General features: G+C 46.0%; 1 protein-coding gene across 1 annotated transcript; it reads left to right on the forward strand.

Moving 5' to 3' along the window:
• The first annotated feature begins 673 nt into the window (after nucleotides 1–673).
• LOC128096482 (uncharacterized) lies at nucleotides 674–6,230 on the forward strand. The gene is given in 6 exon segments (XM_052716078.1): nucleotides 674–1,123; nucleotides 1,126–1,166; nucleotides 1,169–2,617; nucleotides 2,620–3,277; nucleotides 3,280–3,591; nucleotides 3,594–6,230. Coding segments are annotated over 6 exon segments (5,154 nt in total). The 5' UTR covers nucleotides 674–1,050; the 3' UTR covers nucleotides 6,215–6,230.
• Nucleotides 6,231–18,430: the final 12,200 nt, after the last annotated feature.

Here is an 18,430-nt window from a genome sequence, read left to right on the forward strand (position 1 = left end):
AGCTATATAACCATACTCAAAGCCCACTCAAGAAGGGGGATCCATACCTGCTACTAGTGAAAGGGCCCCAGCATACTTGCTTAGCCTAACGCCATTTTTGAGCAAGGCCTGAAAAGTACGGGGAAAGTTCATAGGCACAGGAACAAACAGGGTATCTGCGGTCGGCCACCTGGCCCCAGAACAGGGTACTAAAGGTCAGAAAAACAACTTGTACCCTGGATAAGAGCCAAGTCAGCAGGCGTGTCGAGCTCGGGGAAAAACCACGAGCTGTCCTGAGTTTGAACCTGGCCTCATACGAATCGTCCAATCAGAACCCTGTAAACTATGCTTCCTGCTTCTGTACCCGCCCTTCCGCTGCCCAACCCTATAAAAACCCTCCACTCCAGCCCGTCGGCACGCCAGTCTCTTCAGCCTCTGGAGGGACTGTGTCGCCCCGGGTACCCGTGTTCCGGAATAAAGCCTCTTGCTGTTTGCATCTGACTTGTGGTCTCGGTGTGATCTCTGGGCGAGGGTCTCTCCAGAGGGAAGACTACCTGCGGGGGTCTTTCATTTGGGGGCTCGTCCGGGATCGGAGACCCCCGCCTCGGGACCACCGACCCACTGTCAGGAGGTAAGTTGGCCGGCCATTGTCTGTCTGTATTGTCTCAGTGTTCGTTGGGCGTCCTAAGTCAGGTCTGAGTCGGTGGGGGCTGAAGGAGCTGACGAGCTCGGACTTCGCCCACCGAAACCCTGGAAGACGTTCCACGGGTATCTGAAGTCCCCTCTGGGGCACGGAAAGTCCCCTCTGGGGCACGGGAAGTCCCCTCTGGGGCACGGGAAGTCCCCTCTGGGGCACGGGAAGTCCCCTCTGGGGCACGGTTTTTCGGGGCCACCCACGCATCAGAAGGATACGTGGTACTGGCAGGGGACGGAGAATTCAAACACTCCGCGTCCCCATCTGAGTTTTTGCTTTCGGTTTTACGCCGGAGCCGCGCAGCGCAAAATTCTGTGGTCTGTCTTGTCTGTTTGTTTCTCGTTGTGTGTTTAACCCTTCTTTATTTAGAGACCACCATGGGACAGGCTGTCGCCACCCCACTGAGCCTAACCACGGACCACTGGTCCGATGTTAAGGCCCGAGGAAACAATGAATGATGAATGTCGGCTGGCCGCAAGAGGGATCTTTTAACCTCTCTCTCTTATTTCACAGGTGGAGGGCAAGGTTTTTGCCCCTAGCCCTTATGGGCATCCCGACCAGGTCCCATATATCGCCATCTGGAGATCACTGGTCGAGAACCCATTTCCATGGGTTAAGCCTTTCCTTCCACAGCCCCCTCCAGTCTCTGGGCCTTCTGCGCCCCCCAACCCGGACTCCTCCCTTTACCCCGTGCTCCCTCACAAGGAGACTCCTAGGCCTCCAGTCCTTTCCCCAGACCCCCATACCCCCCTTATAGATCTCCTGTCAGAGGACCCACCACCATATCAAGCCGGACCACCTGGAGAGCCGGCCGTAGCGGCCCCAGCCGCCGCCCCGGTGGCGGCACCCCCGGCCGTGCCCGTGGCAGATCCGGAAGTCACCTCGACTCGCAGGACCCACGGGGCTGAAGAAGAGGACGCAGCCCCGTCCCCCATTGCCGGCCGCCTCCGCGGTCGCCGGGATGGCCCCCCTAATGAGTCCAGGGCCTTCCCGCTCAGAGAGGGGCCGAATCGTCAGTTGCAGTACTGGCCCTTTTCAGCCTCAGACCTCTATAATTGGAAACAACATAATCCCCCTTTCTCCAGGGATCCTGTTGCCTTAACCGGCCTAATTGAGTCCATTCTAGTGACTCACAGGCCGACTTGGGACGACTGTCAGCAGCTCCTGCAGACCCTCTTAACAGTAGAGGAGAAGCAGAGAGTTTTCCTGGAAGCCCGGAAGCAGGTTCCGGGCGATGACGGGAGGCCAACCCAACTCCCAAATATCATCGATGCAGCTTTTCCCTTGACCCACCCAGACTGGGACTTCAATACCCCTGAAGGTAGGGAGCATCTACGTCTCTATCGCCAGTTGCTCTTAGCGGGTCTCCGAGCGGCCGCCAGAAGGCCTACCAATTTGGCTCAGGTAAGGAATGTGATACAGGGAAAGGAAGAAACACCCGCTGCATTTTTAGAGAGGCTGAAGGAGGCTTATAGGATGTACACTCCGTATGATCCAGAAGACCCAGGGCAAGCACCAGGTGTCATCCTATCATTTATCTATCAGTCTAGCTCAGATATCAGAACCAAATTGCAGCGGCTGGAAGGTTTACAGGCGCTAGGTTTGCCAGACTTATTGAAGGAAGCAGAGAAAGTGTTCAATAAGAGAGAAACTCCTGAGGAGCGTGAGGAAAGGAGATGGCAGAAACAAGAGGAAAGGGACAAGAAACAGCATAGGGAGATGAAAAAGGTTTTGGCCGCCGTTGTGTCTCAGGGACAGCGGAGAGAGGGAGATAGGTCGGGAGAGCGAAGGAGGCCACCCCTTGATAAAGACCAATGTGCTTACTGCAAGGAGAAGGGACACTGGGCCCGAGAGTGCCCCAAGAAGCCACAAGGACTCCGCCGGCCCAAGCCCAAGACCGTAGACCTCCCTAGTCTGGAAGACTAGGGGAGTCGAGGCCAGGAGCCCCCCCCCCCGAGCCTAGGATAACCCTCAAGATCGAGGGGCAGCCCGTGACCTTCCTGGTTGATACTGGTGCCGAACATTCAGTCCTAACCCATGCCGGAGTGCCTCTTAGCCGGCATTCTGCACTGGTGCAGGGGGCAACTGGAAACAAGAGGTATTATTGGACTGCCGAGAGAAAAGTCCAACTGGCATCAGGGCAAGTAACTCACTCCTTTCTGCACATACCTGAATGCCCCCATCCGCTGTTAGGACGGGACCTATTAACCAAATTGAAGGCACAAATCTATTTTGATGAGAAGGGACCGAGGGTCACGGGTCCTAAAGGAGACCCTCTACAAATCCTTGCCCTCAGTTTAGAAGAAGAATACCGTTTGTTTGAACCAGAACCCCCGGAGAAATCACCTGAGGAGCTACAGAACTGGCTGAGAGAGTTTCCTCAGGCCTGGGCAGAGACTGGGGGCTTGGGGCTGGCACACGATCATCCACCGCTGGTGATCTCACTAAAGGCCTCCGCGACTCCCGTTTCAATTAGACAATACCCAATGTCACGGGAAGCTCATGAGGGGATCAAGCCCCATATTCGAAGGCTCCTAGACCAAGGGGTGCTAAAGCCCTGCCAGTCCCCTTGGAACACCTCTTGGTCTGTTAAGAAACCGGGGACAGGGACTACAGGCCGGTCCAGGACTTGAGAGAGGTCAATAAGCGGGTGGAGGACATACACCCCACGGTGCCCAACCCCTATAACCTTCTGAGCACCCTCCCACCGACCCACGTCTGGTACACTGTGCTAGACCTGAAGGATGCCTTCTTTTGTTTAAGACTGCACCCTCAAAGTCAAATGCTATTCGCTTTTGAATGGAGGGACCCAGAAAAAGGGCTCTCGGGACAGTTAACCTGGACCCGGCTCCCTCAGGGCTTCAAAAATAGCCCAACCCTCTTTGATGAGGCCCTACATGCAGATCTGGCCGGATTCAGGTCGAACACCCAACCCTGACTCTGCTCCAGTACGTGGATGATCTACTCCTGGTGGCCAGGAGTCGAACCGAGTGCCTGGAGGACACTCGAGCCTTGTTGGCCAGACTTGGACAAAAGGGCTATAGAGCCTCAGCCAGAAAGGCTCAAGTATGCCGAGACAAGGTTACCTACCTGGGCTACACCCTAAGCGGGGGGCAAAGATGGTTAACAAGAGCGAGGAAGGAGACGATAATCTCCATCCCCCCTCCTCGGAACCCCCGCCAAGTTCGAGAGCTCCTGGGTACGGCTGGGTACTGCCGCCTTTGGATTCCTGGCTTTGCCGAACTGGCAGCCCCATTGTACCCCCTCACTAAACCAGGGGCCATGTTCCAATGGGAAGAGAAGCATCAGAAAGCGTTCCAACAGATCAAGAAGGCCTTACTCGAGGCCCCGGCTCTGGGTCTGCCAGATCTAACCAAGCCCTTTGAGCTGTTTGTGGATGAGAACTCAGGTTTTGCCAAAGGGGTACTGGTGCAAAGACTGGGACCTTGGAGGAGACCTGTAGCGTACTTGTCCAAGAAATTGGACCCGGTGGCTACAGGATGGCCATCATGCCTCCGCATGGTGGCAGCCATTGCCGTATTACTCAAGGATGCCGGGAAGCTGACTCTGGGACAGCCGTTGACTGTGCTGGCCTCCCATGCAGTGGAGGCCTTGGTCCGACAACCACCGGACAGATGGCTTTCTAACGCCAGAATGACTTATTATCAGGTCTTACTACTGGACTCAGACCGGGTAAATTTTGGGCCGACAGTTTCCCTTAACCCTGCTACCTTGCTGCCACTGCCTAGCCCCTCCGAGGAGCATGACTGCCTCCAGATTCTAGCAGAAGCACATGGCACCCGCCCTGATCTGACAGATCAGCCGCTTAAGAATCCAGACGCTGTCTGGTACACAGATGGGAGCAGTTTCCTGGAGGAGGGGAAACGCAGAGCCGGGGCAGCTATAACCACCGAATCGGAAGTGGTATGGGCATCGTCACTCCCGCCCGGGACATCAGCCCAGCGCGCAGAACTGATTGCGCTCACCCAAGCTCTCCAGATGGCAGAAGGTAAGAAGCTCACAGTTTATACTGACAGCAGATATGCCTTCGCCACTGCGCATGTCCACGGGGAAATCTACAGACGGAGAGGCCTGCTGACGTCCGCGGGTAAGGAAATCAAAAACAAAAAAGAGATCCTAGACCTCCTAAAGGCCCTGTTCCTCCCGCTCCAACTCAGTATTGTCCACTGCCCAGGGCATCAAAAGGATGACTCTGCGGTAGCCAGAGGGAATCGGCTGGCGGATCTGACTGCCCGAACAGTGGCTTCCCAGCCAGCAGGGAGCAGCCAGTTGATGGCCATACAAGAACCACAGCCTGAGAGAGACCCCATGCCCTATAGCCCAGAAGACCATGAGCTAGCAAAGAAAATGGGGGCGGACTGGGAACAAGGAAGACAAGCATATATACTAGGGGACCGGATGGTCATGCCAACCTCCCATACCCGATACATGCTGAGATTCCTCCATGCATTGACCCATTTGAGCAAAAACAAGATGAAGACCCTATTGGACAGAGAAAACACCTGGGCAGTGCTGCTGAACCAGGATCAGGTACTTCAGCAGGTAACTTCTACCTGCCCAGCCTGTGCTCAAGTCAACGCAGGAAAGGTTCATCTAAACAAGGGGGCCCGCCAAAGAGGCCATCGTCCTGGTGTTCATTGGGAAATAGACTTTACAGAAGTAAAACCCAGACTCTACGGGTACCGGTACCTCTTGGTCTTCGTGGACACTTTTTCCGGATGGATCGAGGCATTTCCAACCAAGAATGAGACGGCTAACGTGGCAACAAAGAAACTGTTGGAAGAAATCTTCCCCAGGTATGGGATGCCTCAAATATTGGGGTCGGATAACGGGCCTGCCTTCGTCTCTCAGGTAAGTCAGAAGGTGGCCAAACTATTGGGGGTTGATTGGAAACTCCATTGTGCATACTGCCCCCAGAGCTCAGGACAGGTAGAACGAGCTAATAGAACAATCAAGGAAACTTTAACCAAATTAACGCTTGCAACTGGCACTAGAGATTGGGTGCTCCTACTTCCCTTGGCTCTCTACCGAGCCCGAAATACTCCTGGCCCACACGGCCTAACCCCTTTTGAGATCATGTATGGGGCCCCACCTCCTGTTGTAAACTTTCTCCATCCTGATATTTCCTCCTTTGCTACCACCCCTACTTTAGAGGCACATCTTCAAGCCCTCCAACTGGTGCAGAGGGAGATCTGGAAGCCCCTGGCCAAGGCCTATCAGGAGCAGCTAGACAAGCCGGTGGTGCCCCACCCCTTCCAGATCGGGGACTCCGTTTGGGTCCGACGACACCAGACCAAGAATCTGGAACCACGGTGGAAGGGGCCCTACACTGTCTTGCTGACCACCCCCACTGCACTCAAGGTCGACGGGATTGCTGCATGGATCCACGCCTCGCATGTGAAGGCTGCCAGGGAACCCGACCCAGCAGGATCCAGAAAGTCAACATGGACAGTGCGCCGCACACGAAACCCCCTAAAAATAAGGTTGGCCCGCGGCTCCTCTTCCTCCCCCTCCTCTTAATCTCTGCCTACCCCCAGGGGACTAAGGCAGCAGAGAGCCCGCACCTAGTTAAGAGGCTCACTTGGCAGGTTATCTCACAAACTGGGGAGACGGTCTGGCAAACGACCGCCCTTCACACCCACTTCACATGGTGGCCCAACTTGCATCCAGATCTCTGCCAACTAGTATCAGGGTCAGGGGACTGGGACATCCCTACCACTGACCCCATGAACCCCAGAGCACCAGACGTCTGTCAGGATGGTAAGGGAACTTGCAAATGTAGTGACAGGAGATATGGATGTGGTCACCCTGAAACCAGAGCAGTCCTGTCACAACTATCCTTTTATGTCTGCCCCCGGGATGGTAGGGACAGGAAGATGATTAGACAATGTGGGGGTTATGAAAATTACTTCTGTAAAGCATGGGGATGTGAAACAACTGGTAATACCTATTGGGAGCCTTCATCCACTTGGGACCTCATTAGGGTAAAAAGGGCTACCCAAAGAGAAAGCCACTCATGGCGTCCTCTTACTCAAGGACGTTGTTGGGGAACTGTCACGTCAGGAAGAGATAACTCTTACTGGAAAGGGGGGGGGGCCCTGTGTAAATTTCACCTGCAACCCCCTGAATATATCTTTTACTCAAAAGGGAAGGGAGATAGCACAAGACTGGATTAAAGGTAGAACATGGGGACTTAGACTTTACATGACGGGATGGGACCAGGGAGTCGTGTTTACAATTAGGCTTAAAATCACGGAGCCCTCCGCCTCTATAGGTCCCAACCAGGTTCTCTCTGACCAAAAGCGCCCCTCTTTACCCGCTCCGGCACCCCCGAGGGCTACCCCCCGACCCAATTCGGCCATTCGCCCAAGCACGGCTCCGAATGCCACTATAACCCCAGTCACCCTCCAGCCACCCAGGCCCGGTATGGGAGACCGGCTATTGAATCTTATAGAGGGCGCTTACTCAGCCCTCAATGTTACCAACCCAAATCAGACTCAGGAATGCTGGTTATGCCTAGTCTCCACACCCCCCTATTATGAGGGGGTGGCCGTAGTCGGAAGCTTCACCAATTCTTCTTCACCCCCGTCAGGATGTGCCTCGACACCTCAGCATAAGCTCACAATCTCCGAGGTGTCAGGACAAGGACTATGTCTGGGGATAGTACCCTACACCCACCAACACCTGTGTAATCGCACCCAGGCACTTGTTCCAGGACCCCACTATCTCGTGGCTCCCAACGGGACTTATTGGGCCTGTAGCACTGGACTTACACCATGCCTCTCCTCCTCAATACTAGCCAACACGGCCGATTATTGTGTGCTCATAGAACTGTACCCCAAGATAGTCTACCATGCACCTGAAGATATCTATGCCCAATATGAGATAGGGGTCCCCCGTATAAAAAGAAAGCCAGTCTCGCTAACCCTGGCCCTGATACTAGGTGGATTAACTATGGGAGGAGTCGCCGCCGGAATAGGCACAGGTACCACTGCCCTCATGGAAACCAACCAGTTCAGACAACTCCAGGTTGCCATGCATACCGATATCCAGGCACTGGAGGAATCCGTGAGTGCCTTGGAAAAGTCACTCACCTCCCTGTCTGAAGTAGTTCTGCAGAACCGGAGGGGATTAGACCTCCTCTTCCTGCAGGAGGGGGGGTTATGTGCCGCCCTTAAAGAAGAATGTTGCTTCTATGCGGATCATACTGGGGTGGTGAGAGATAGCATGGCTAGATTAAGAAAAAGATTAGAACAAAGACAGAAACTCTTTGAAGAACAGCAGGGATGGTTTGAAGGATGGTTCAGAAGGTCCCCCTGGCTCACCACCCTCATCTCCACCCTTTTGGGACCCCTTCTGATTTTATTGCTCCTTCTGACGCTCGGGCCCTGTATCCTAAACAGACTTGTCCAATTTATCAGGGAATGCGTTTCTACTATTCAGACCTTGGTATTGACCCAACAATACCAACGACTCAACCAGGTGGAAATGGAGCCACATCCCTATTCTTCCCCATGAATGGAGGATTCCATTCCCTGAGATAAGAAAATGGGGGAATGAAAGGGCCCCAGCATACTTGCTTAGCCTAACGCCATTTTTGAGCAAGGCCTGAAAAGTACGGGGAAAGTTCATAGGCACAGGAACAAACAGGGTATCTGCGGTCGGCCACCTGGCCCCAGAACAGGGTACTAAAGGTCAGAAAAACAACTTGTACCCTGGATAAGAGCCAAGTCAGCAGGCGTGTCGAGCTCGGGGAAAAACCACGAGCTGTCCTGAGTTTGAACCTGGCCTCATACGAATCGTCCAATCAGAACCCTGTAAACTATGCTTCCTGCTTCTGTACCCGCCCTTCCGCTGCCCAACCCCATAAAAACCCTCCACTCCAGCCCGTCAGCGCGCCAGTCTCTTCAGCCTCTGGAGGGACTGTGTCGCCCCGAGTACCCGTGTTCCGGAATAAAGCCTCTTGCTGTTTGCATCTGACTTGTGGTCTCGGTGTGATCTCTGGGCGAGGGTCTCTCCAGAGGGAAGACTACCTGCGGGGGTCTTTCACTAGAATCCTGGCAGAAAGATTTCCATACCCCAATATTGAATCTCTCCACTGATACAGTAAGCCAAATCAAGTTGAAATAAAAATAAAAGACCAAGTTTATTGGGCAAAACATTCTCAGGTGATTTTTCCAGTCCCCAGAGATGAGATTGGGAGAAGAGACTGGAATAAAACAACATGGCTGTTCTCGAGGAGGCAGTTTAAATACCCTGCAGGAGTGGTCTTGAGTAGTTCCGGGGAGGAGCTGCTGCTTAGTGGGCTTTCTGAGAAGGGGTGGGGTTTGAAACGGGAAAGAGTGAGGCTGGAGCTGAGCTTCCAAATTAAACATCAGCAAACAATCTGATACTAGTGGGGTTATAGGTCTTAGAGAGTAACCTACTATGGACTCTTTACTAACCAGTATAATTTCTAATAGCATTCTAAAATTATCCTTATACCCAAACGTTAAGTATAGCTCTCAACTCTCACCAAAGAAGCTTTTCTCTTTTCATTACAGAAAAACCCAACTGGTCATAATGCAGAAATCCACCAGATTATGGCAATTCCTGTCCCAGCAGAAACATCTATAAGACAGCTCTTTCACCTTAAGCTCAGGGAACATTACCAGAGAGGGGATGTGGGGATATTGTTAAGAGCCAGGGGACCATGAAGTCTGATGTGAATTTGTATTGCTTAAAAAGGAGAGGAAAACCAAATCCATGATATCTGAACAGTGTGGCTGCCTAAACAATATCTGAGAGATGATGATGCCAGTGGACATGCTAACATGAAGAAAGGGAAATCTCAGGGTTCCCACCTTTAGACAAAGAATTATAGGCAGCTAATGACTGCTGGAAGAGGGAGAATTAGACTCTCCCAGGAACGAGCCCTCTAATTGGCTGTCCAATACAAAGTAATTGGCCCTGACATCTTGTACACTCAGGCAACACTAATTGAACTCAGTAAGGTGTGTGTGTGTGTGTGTGTGTGTGTGTGTGTGTGTGTGTGTGTGCACATGTGCTTGACAATAATAAAAATAGGCCATCAATTTGAGTAAGCGGGATGAAGATTTGACAACAATTCAAAGAAAGGGAGGGAATATGGTAGTGGTGGATGGAGGAAAAGGAAGAAGGAAGTAATGTCATCATATTTTAATTATAATTTTAAAATTTAAAAAGTAATTTTATAAAAAATCTCTATGATTATTTCTCATTCTGAGAAAATATCTATGTTTTGTTTCTTTTTGTCATATTCTTCTTTCCTTCATTACTTTATTTTACATTTTGATTATTAACAGGATTTTGAAATTTACTCATCAAATGACTAAAATTAGTGAAAATAAAAACTAATGCTTCTCAGTGGTTTCACAATTTAAAACTATTTGTACCAAAAATTAAAATAACAGAAATCCAGTTTATTTTTATGTGTTAAAAGTTAGTTCCTTTTTATTAAAATAGAAAAGGGGAAAAAAAAATAAAGCTACTATCTCATAAAAAAAAAAAAAAAAAAAAAAAAAAAAAAAAAAAAAAAAAAAAAAGAACAGCTTGTCTTTGCTAGAAACCTATGGCACCAGATTAATTTTGTGGAAATCGTCACACAAGATCCAGACAACGAGAGGACTAACAGAGAATGTATTCCTGCTTGGAAAAGATCATCCTGGAATTCTACACATGTGGGGAATATTACTCCCAGTGTTCCCAGGGGAACTGAGGTGTCCAACATAAAGAAAATTTTTCATCGGCTTTGCTGAATGAAATATCCTCCTACTGCTGAGTCCCCAAAGGAAAGCAAATGTTTTTCTGTTCTAGAAGCCGCCAGTCATGCAGCAGTGAGCAGGAGCCCTCACACAGGACTCACTTTTCTTTCTCCTCTAATCTCTTTCCACAGTGACAAATGAATCACAGAAATCAATCTCAAGTCTGACTCAGAAAATTTTTCCGGAGGACTTTTTTTTTAAAGGTAAAGACAAGAAACTTAAGATGTCACAATAAGAGATAGACAAAATGGGTGTGAGCTTTAGGTGAAGCTGAATGTGCCATGATGGGATTGGGACTATCTGCCATTGTGGAGAAATCTCTGAATCCAGAGCTAGAACTAACGAGAGGCTGAATCACTTAGCCCATTAGCTATGCAAGTTCTCATTTGGACAACTTCTTCAAGACTTTGTTTCCTCACCCAACAAAGAAGAGAACACAGTGTTCACACAACCTGATGGTCACTAGTCTTGGGTTTTCGTTTTTTATGTTTTTTCTTCACCTTCTAACAAAAGTATTGATAGAAGTCAAATAGTCACCGTTTCATCCCACAGTCATTTTACATTATATGACTTGATAACACCAAATGGGATGTTTTCTGCACTAATGTGTTTTTTAATCTCCCTAATTAAATGATTTAAAGCATAAAAAAAAAAAAAAAAAGTTAGTTCCTTAAAGTAATCATGTTTTTTAATTATTTTTTAAAATTATTTTACATACCATCACAGTTTCCCTCCCTCCTTTCTTTCCATTCCCTCCCCCCCCCTCCTATTTTTCCCCCGTATCAACTCCTCCTTCATTCAGAAATGGGCAGGCCTTCCATGGGTGTCAACAAAGCATGGTATATCAAGTTGAGGCAGGACCAAGCTCCTCCCCTGCATCAAGGCTGGGCTAGGAATCCCTGCACAGGGAATAGGTTCCAAAAAGCCAGCTCATGCACCAGGAACAGTTCCTGATTCTGCTGCTAGGGTCCCCATAAATAGACCAGGCTACACAAGTGTCATTCACATGCAGAGGGCCCAAGTCAGTCCTATGGAGGCTCCACAGGACTATTGGTCCAGAGTCTGTGAGCTCCTTTTAGCTCAAGTCAGCTATCTCTATGGGTTTTCCCTCATGACCTTTACCTTCCCCCCTTACTCATGTAATCCTTCCTCCCTCTCTTCTGGACTTCAGGAGCTCTGGCCAGTGCTTGGCTGTGGATCTCTGCATCTGTTTCCATCAGTTGATGGATGAAGGTTCTATGGTGACAATTACGGTAGTCACCAATCTGGTTATCAATGGCACAGACACTGAGATTGACAATTAATAAATGGGACCTCCTGAAACTGAAAACCTTCTGTAATGCAAAGGACACTGTGAATAAGACAAACTGGCAGGCTACAAAATGAGAAAAGATCTTCACCAGCTCCACATCTCACAGAGGACTTATCTCCAAAATATATAAAGAAGTCAAAAATTAAACAAAATACCAAATAATTCAATTAAAATGGGGTACAGATTTAAACAGAGAATTCTTAACAGAAGAATCTCAAATGGTTGAGAAACACTTAAAGAATTGTACAACATCCTTATCTATCAGAGAAATGGAAATCAAAATGACTCTGAGATACTATCTTACACTTGTCAGAATGACTAAGATCAAAAACGCTAATGACAGCCTGTGTTGGAGAGGATGTGGAGTAAGAGGAACACTCCTCCACTCCTGGTGGGAGTGCAAACTTGTAAAGCCACTTTGGAAATGAGTATGGTGGTTTCTCAGAACAAAGTAATCATACCCTTTAAAAATTAAATTAATATCAAGTATAGTAAATTAATCAAAATTTTGAAGAGAATTACTAAAATAGAACTGAAGATACTAAAAATGCAATGATATGCTATTAAATATGTTAACAGCAAACATTTTCATTTATATTATGTTAGCATGTTAGAGAAACACAGGATCATTTAGTTAAAAATAGAATTTTATACCCTGTAGGGGCTGGAGAGACACTCGGTGGTAAAGAAAAGGTACTGTTTTTGCACAAGACCTGATTATGATTCCTAATACCCATTTAAGTTGACTCTTGGCCACCTGTAATTCTACCTGCAGGGGATCTGATGCCTCTGGCCTTCACTGGAACTCGTACACTTGAGTAGATACCAACACAGACACATAATTAAAAATAATAAAATCAATCTTAAAAGTTTGGTATCTTATTTTATGTAATTGTTCAGATGGACATATGAGTGATTCTCCAGTCCTCATATGCCATTGTTGAAAGTCCTAGGCTACATACACAGACCCTTACTTAGGAAAGAAAAAAGTAAGTATTTAAGCAGTACTGGGAAATGCTACTCTTGGATACTGTAAAGTGAAATTTTAAAGGAGGATTACACTATCATTCTTACTGTTTTTGCAACTTAACTCCTCTATGTCTGAAGGAGTATATATGTCCCATTGTATTAGAGTACATGTCAAAACAGCTGTGGTACTTGTTTGCTTCATTTAAGAACCTATGGTGGGTAAATAAGATGAAATCTCAAGGGGCCCTAAAGGTTTGGGATGTGGATGTGTAGAGTTAGAGTACACTGTAGAAGTAACAAACAGCAGGTCATGAGGGACAGAGGAATTTCTATTTTTGTGGTGTAATGTGTGTGTATGTTGAGAGGAGAGAGAGAGAGAGAGAGAGAGAGAGAGAGAGAGAGAGAGAGAGAGAGAGAGAGAGAGAGAGAAGATAGATTTTGAAAATAGAATATAAATCAAGCTAATTAAAAATAACTTTAGGTCTAACTTTAAGACATTTGTAGAATACTTTAATAGAGAGTTATAGAAGGAAAGGTTTTTAGAGAAAGGTTTAGAATGAAGGCCAATTTAGGAGATATCTATGTATACATAGCAATTACAGAATCTTGTGAGGATAAAATCACTGGATAAAAATTTATAGGAGAATAACAATTGCTTCTTTTGACAAGATCAGCTGAAGAATGAGAACAGAGGAGTTTAAAAGTACAAAAGAAAACAAAAAAAATTTAAGAGGGCCAAAGAGTTTAAGAACTAACAAGAGACTGAAGAAATGTCCTAATAGAGGACTGAGGAGATAGATGGCTGTATTGGTGAAGAGGCAATCATGTGGAAAGCAAGCCAAAGATATCAGTTGGATCTCCAAACTAATATTTAAAAACATTACTAGATGTGGCAAGGGACATTTGTTATCCTAGGGCTAAGGAGGTAGACATGGGTAGATCCCATTGAATTGCTTTTAGCTTCTCCAGTTTACTTGGCAAGTACTTGAGGAACAATACCTGAAGTTGTCCTTTGACTTCTACATGCACAGCCACCCCCCACCCCAACCGCCCACCCCACACACACATGCACACACACATTCAACCAACCATTCACCCCTTCACAAAGACATAGCAGAGCAGTATCAGAAAAATTTGCAAAAAGAAAAAATAGATATGGGTGAGAATTTTTTTGCCTAAAGAAATGTGTGAATATACATACATATATATATATATATAATTTATGAATTAAGTATATTAACTAGTACTTTTTAAAAAACCATTCAATAACCTGTATCTGAATTATTATAAAGAAAGAGAAAGGAAACCTAAGTAAATGATGCTCAAAATAATGTAGAAAACTTAGTCTGTGTAGATTCACTATGAAGTCTAATAACTAGAGTTAGAGGAAATGTCTAGACAGAGGCATGAGTTAAGATCTCAGTTTCACAATGAATTTAGACCAGTATATAGGAAAGTAAGTAAGTGACAAAAAATGGTAAGACAGCTCTAAACCATAAGAAATAAAAAATTCTTATAACTTGGTTATCTAATAAAACCAATGTGGATTCTCACTATTGATTCAACTTAAAATTGAAAGTTGATTTTGTTGAGAGATTAAGAGAAAGGGAGTATGTCTGACTGTTTTTGGACTCAGCAATTGAGAATACTTGACCCTTCACTTTCAAATAGGATATTAAAAAATAACCTCAGGGGCAGGAGGAGACCGCTCAGTTGATAAAGTGATTTCTTCTTAAACAGGAGAATCTGCATTCAGATGCCAGTACTCAAATAATAGTGGCTATCACAGGAATCCATGCTTCCTGCACAAGATCTCCTTCTCAAGATCAAGTCAGTCAAATTTCGGTCATAGTTGTATAAGTGATCTTACACTCAAAGTCTTACGGAGAAGCTGTTGGCAAATGATAGTTTCAAGGGGAGGAGAATCATTTTATTTTGAGGATGTGGTCATTGGTAAGATTCCCAATGCTCCAGTAGATCCCATACTCATGTATATGTGGGCATCAATAGGTGAACTTAGTGGGTTATTAAAAAGAAAGATATGAAGGTAAGTAGAGCATGTAGGGAGTTAGGGAAGAATTGCTCTGAAGGGAGAAATGGTAAGTGGGACATGGGTGAGAAGAGAAAATGGAGGGAGAGAAATGTAGAATGGATGACTACTACTAGAAATGTTTGAAAAAGCCATAAGAAAGCATATTATTTAGCATATCTTATTTTTATGTAAAATATGCATATATTTATGTAATATACAAATATGTATCTGTGGTGATATATTGTTTGTATAGGAAATAAAGCTTGCTTGAAGATCAGAGGAGGCAGCTGGTCACAGAGTTAGCCATGGAGGTCAGGCAGTGGTGGCATACACCTTTAATCCTAGCCCTTGGGAGGCAGAGGCAGAGATCCATCTGGATTTCTATGAGTTCAAGGCCACACTGGACTACACGGAATTAATCCAGTCTAAAAGAAAAACAGAGCCACACAGTGGTGACACACACCTTTAAATACGGCACTTGGGATCACACACCTTTAATCCCAGCACTAGGAAGGTTGAGACATGAAGAACACTAGGAAGGTTGAGACATGAAGTGATGGGGATGAGCAGAGAAAGGAATATAAGGCAGGAAGAGACAGGAACTTGCTCTCTTTCAGGCTGAGGAGTTGGTGAGGTAAGAGGTGATGGCTGTGGCTTATTCTGCTTCTTTGATCTTTCAGACTTCACCCTGATATCTGGCTCTGGGTTTTTATTATAAGACCATTTAGGATTTGTGCAACATGTATCTACAAATATATAAATTTGTATAATTTATAAATTATGTAATACATAATGTGTATTATATAACATAAATATTCACTTGTATTTTTTTTAAAAAGCAGAGGATTTATTGATAGAAGAAATGCCTGACTCTCTCTCCCCAAGATGCTCAAAGCAAATGAAACTAGATAACTATATTAAGTCCCATACAATATTTTTCTTTTTTTCTTTACTTCTTTATTTTACAGCCCAACTGCAGTTCCTCCCCCAAGTTCTCCTTCCAGTTCCTCTCCTCTACCTCCCCTCTGCCTCTCTCACATTCACTCCTCCTCCATTTATATTTAGAAAAGGGCAGGCCTCTGTTCTGATGGATATCAACAGAACACAGCATATCAAATTGTAGGAAGACTAAGTATTTCACTTTGTGTTAAGGCTGGGTAAGGCAACCCAGTATGAGGAATAGGATCCCACAAGCCAGTAAAGCAGTCAGAGGCAGCCCCTGTTCCTGCTGTTAAAAGTCCCACAAGAAAATTAAGCTACACAACTGTCACATATATGCAGAGGTCCTAAGTCAGTCCCATGTAGGTTCCCTGGTTCTTGGTTCAGTCTCTGTGAGCTCCTATGGGGCCACGTTAGTTGATTCTGTGGGTTTTCTTGTGATGTCCTTGACCTCTCTGGCTCTTACAATACTTACTCCCGGTCTTCTACAGGATTCTCCGAGCTTGGCCTAATGTTTGACTAAAGAGTCTCTGCATCTGTTTCCACCAGTTGCTGAATGAAGCCTCTCTAATGACTATTGGGATAGGCACCCATCTATGAGTATAGCAGAATATCATTAGGCATCATTACATAAACATTTTTTGGTCTTGTTTGGTTCTATCCTAGGTCTTTGGGCCATCCAGACTCTGGGTCCTGGCACTTCAGGCATTGTCAAGGGTAGGTTCATTCTTGTGGCATGCGTCTCAGGCTGAGCCAGTCATTGGTTGGCCACTCCCACAGTCTCTGTGCCATACTTACCCCAGAACATCTCATAGGCAGGACAGACTATAGGTCAAAGATTATGTGGCTGAGTTGGTGTCCCAATCCCTCCACTAGAAGTCTTATCTGGCCATAGGAGATGACCAGTTCAGGCTACAGATTCACAATTGCCTATAAAATAATCTTCAAAATTATCTTTATTGATTATTTGGGAATCTCACATCATGTGCCCTGATCACATTCACTGTCCAGACTTCTATGTCTCCTCCCTTTCTTCCTTGCCCCCTCCAAAAAAAGGGAAGTCCATTTGTGTGGTCCATATATTCACTGGTTCATGATCAAAATCCTAGTGGCCAGTCACCAAGGGAGGATAAGTCTTTCTATACCTGCATCCAGGCCAGAAGCCATCAGCTGAGAAGAGCTGTGCCATCACTAGAGTGGTGTAGGGCTAGTTCTCCACCCAGGCCACTGCCTGAAGCCTTTGTGCTCTTGGTCAGCAAGGGATGGGGGCAACTTAGCATGGCTTCATGCAGCAGCCCGACCAATGCATATTTCCTTTCAAGCTGTTGGTCAGGGTAGTCCAAGACACCCCAAAACAATATAAGCTATTGAGATTGCCCCCTGTTGCCTTATAGAACTTGAAGATAAGACACCACACACTTCAGACACAGGACTTGGGGGAATCTAGCTAGAACTAACCAGAAAGCTTCCTTTCTGATGACTATCTCATGTAAGTATCTGAAAATGTTACTCAAGCTACCAAGGATGAAAACAGCAGTCAACCTATCCAGATGTAAAGCCTGTGACCCACAACAATGTCTCATATGGAATGGTTTCATCAAGGATGTAATAGTGGCACTTATATGTTGGAGTAACTAGCATCCAGTTAATTGGACTCAGGACTGGTTCTGTAGAAGGAAATTTATTCCTAGTATGTAAACCCAGCCAAGTTCATGTGGTTGGTGAGATCATTGTCCCTAGACAAGAACCTGCTACCACCAACAACATAATTTTTAACACCATTCTATAATATTCATAGATAAGTGTATCTCTCACCTCTCTCAAAAGAAGCTTCCTTTTTCAGCAGTCAGAGACCATTACAGAAAGGCAAAGGTGATTAAAATATAGAAAACAACTGACTGTGGGATTCCAAAAACAATCAATACATTTGCAACGCAACCCTATACCTAAGGATTGGATTGGAAAATATTTCTAAAGAGGGACAGCTTGTAAAAGTCAGAGCACCAAGAGTCTGCTGTTGCTTAGAAATCGTCTATATACATCAAAGAAGCTTCACCCATGACAGCTAAAAAATGATTGTAATTTCAAAACAAAAAGGAAAATATGTTCACTTAAAGGAGATTTGCAAAGTAACAATAGTAGTTGACATGCCAATGTGGACAGGTGAAATCTTACAAGGTTTTAATCCTAGAGGAAGATCTACAAGGAAATTAATAGTTGCTGAGCGAGGAGAAATCAGTTTTTCTCAAAGATTGAATGCCCTGAGAGATTATCCCACGTTATGCAGTCAGTTCTTTACATATATACATATGAACAACACTAAACAGACTCAGCAAGTTACACACACACACACACACACACACACACACACACACACACACACGTAATCATTAAAGAAGATGTGAATTTGAGAGGGAGTGGATGAGACACAAAGGAATTGGAAGGAGAAGAGAGTATTAGAAAAGATATAACTCCAGTCTTCATGAATGAAATTCTCAAAAAATTTAAATAAAAACAAATTCTTATATATGAAAAAATGAAGACATTAAGAAAATAACAATAATAAGATGGATAATGATTGTGCAGACATTTTCAGTCAGCCTCTGGCCTCACATCTGTACCCACTTGTGCCCTCAGACCTGTGTACCTCTGTGTCTACACAAATATACATCATTTCCCCATGCACACATATCCACAAATGA

The sequence above is a fragment of the Peromyscus californicus genome, unplaced genomic scaffold (genome assembly GCF_007827085.1).
Source record: "Peromyscus californicus insignis strain IS unplaced genomic scaffold, ASM782708v3 Scaffold_5__1_contigs__length_169319896, whole genome shotgun sequence".
In the NCBI taxonomy this organism is placed as follows: Eukaryota; Metazoa; Chordata; class Mammalia; order Rodentia; family Cricetidae; genus Peromyscus; species Peromyscus californicus.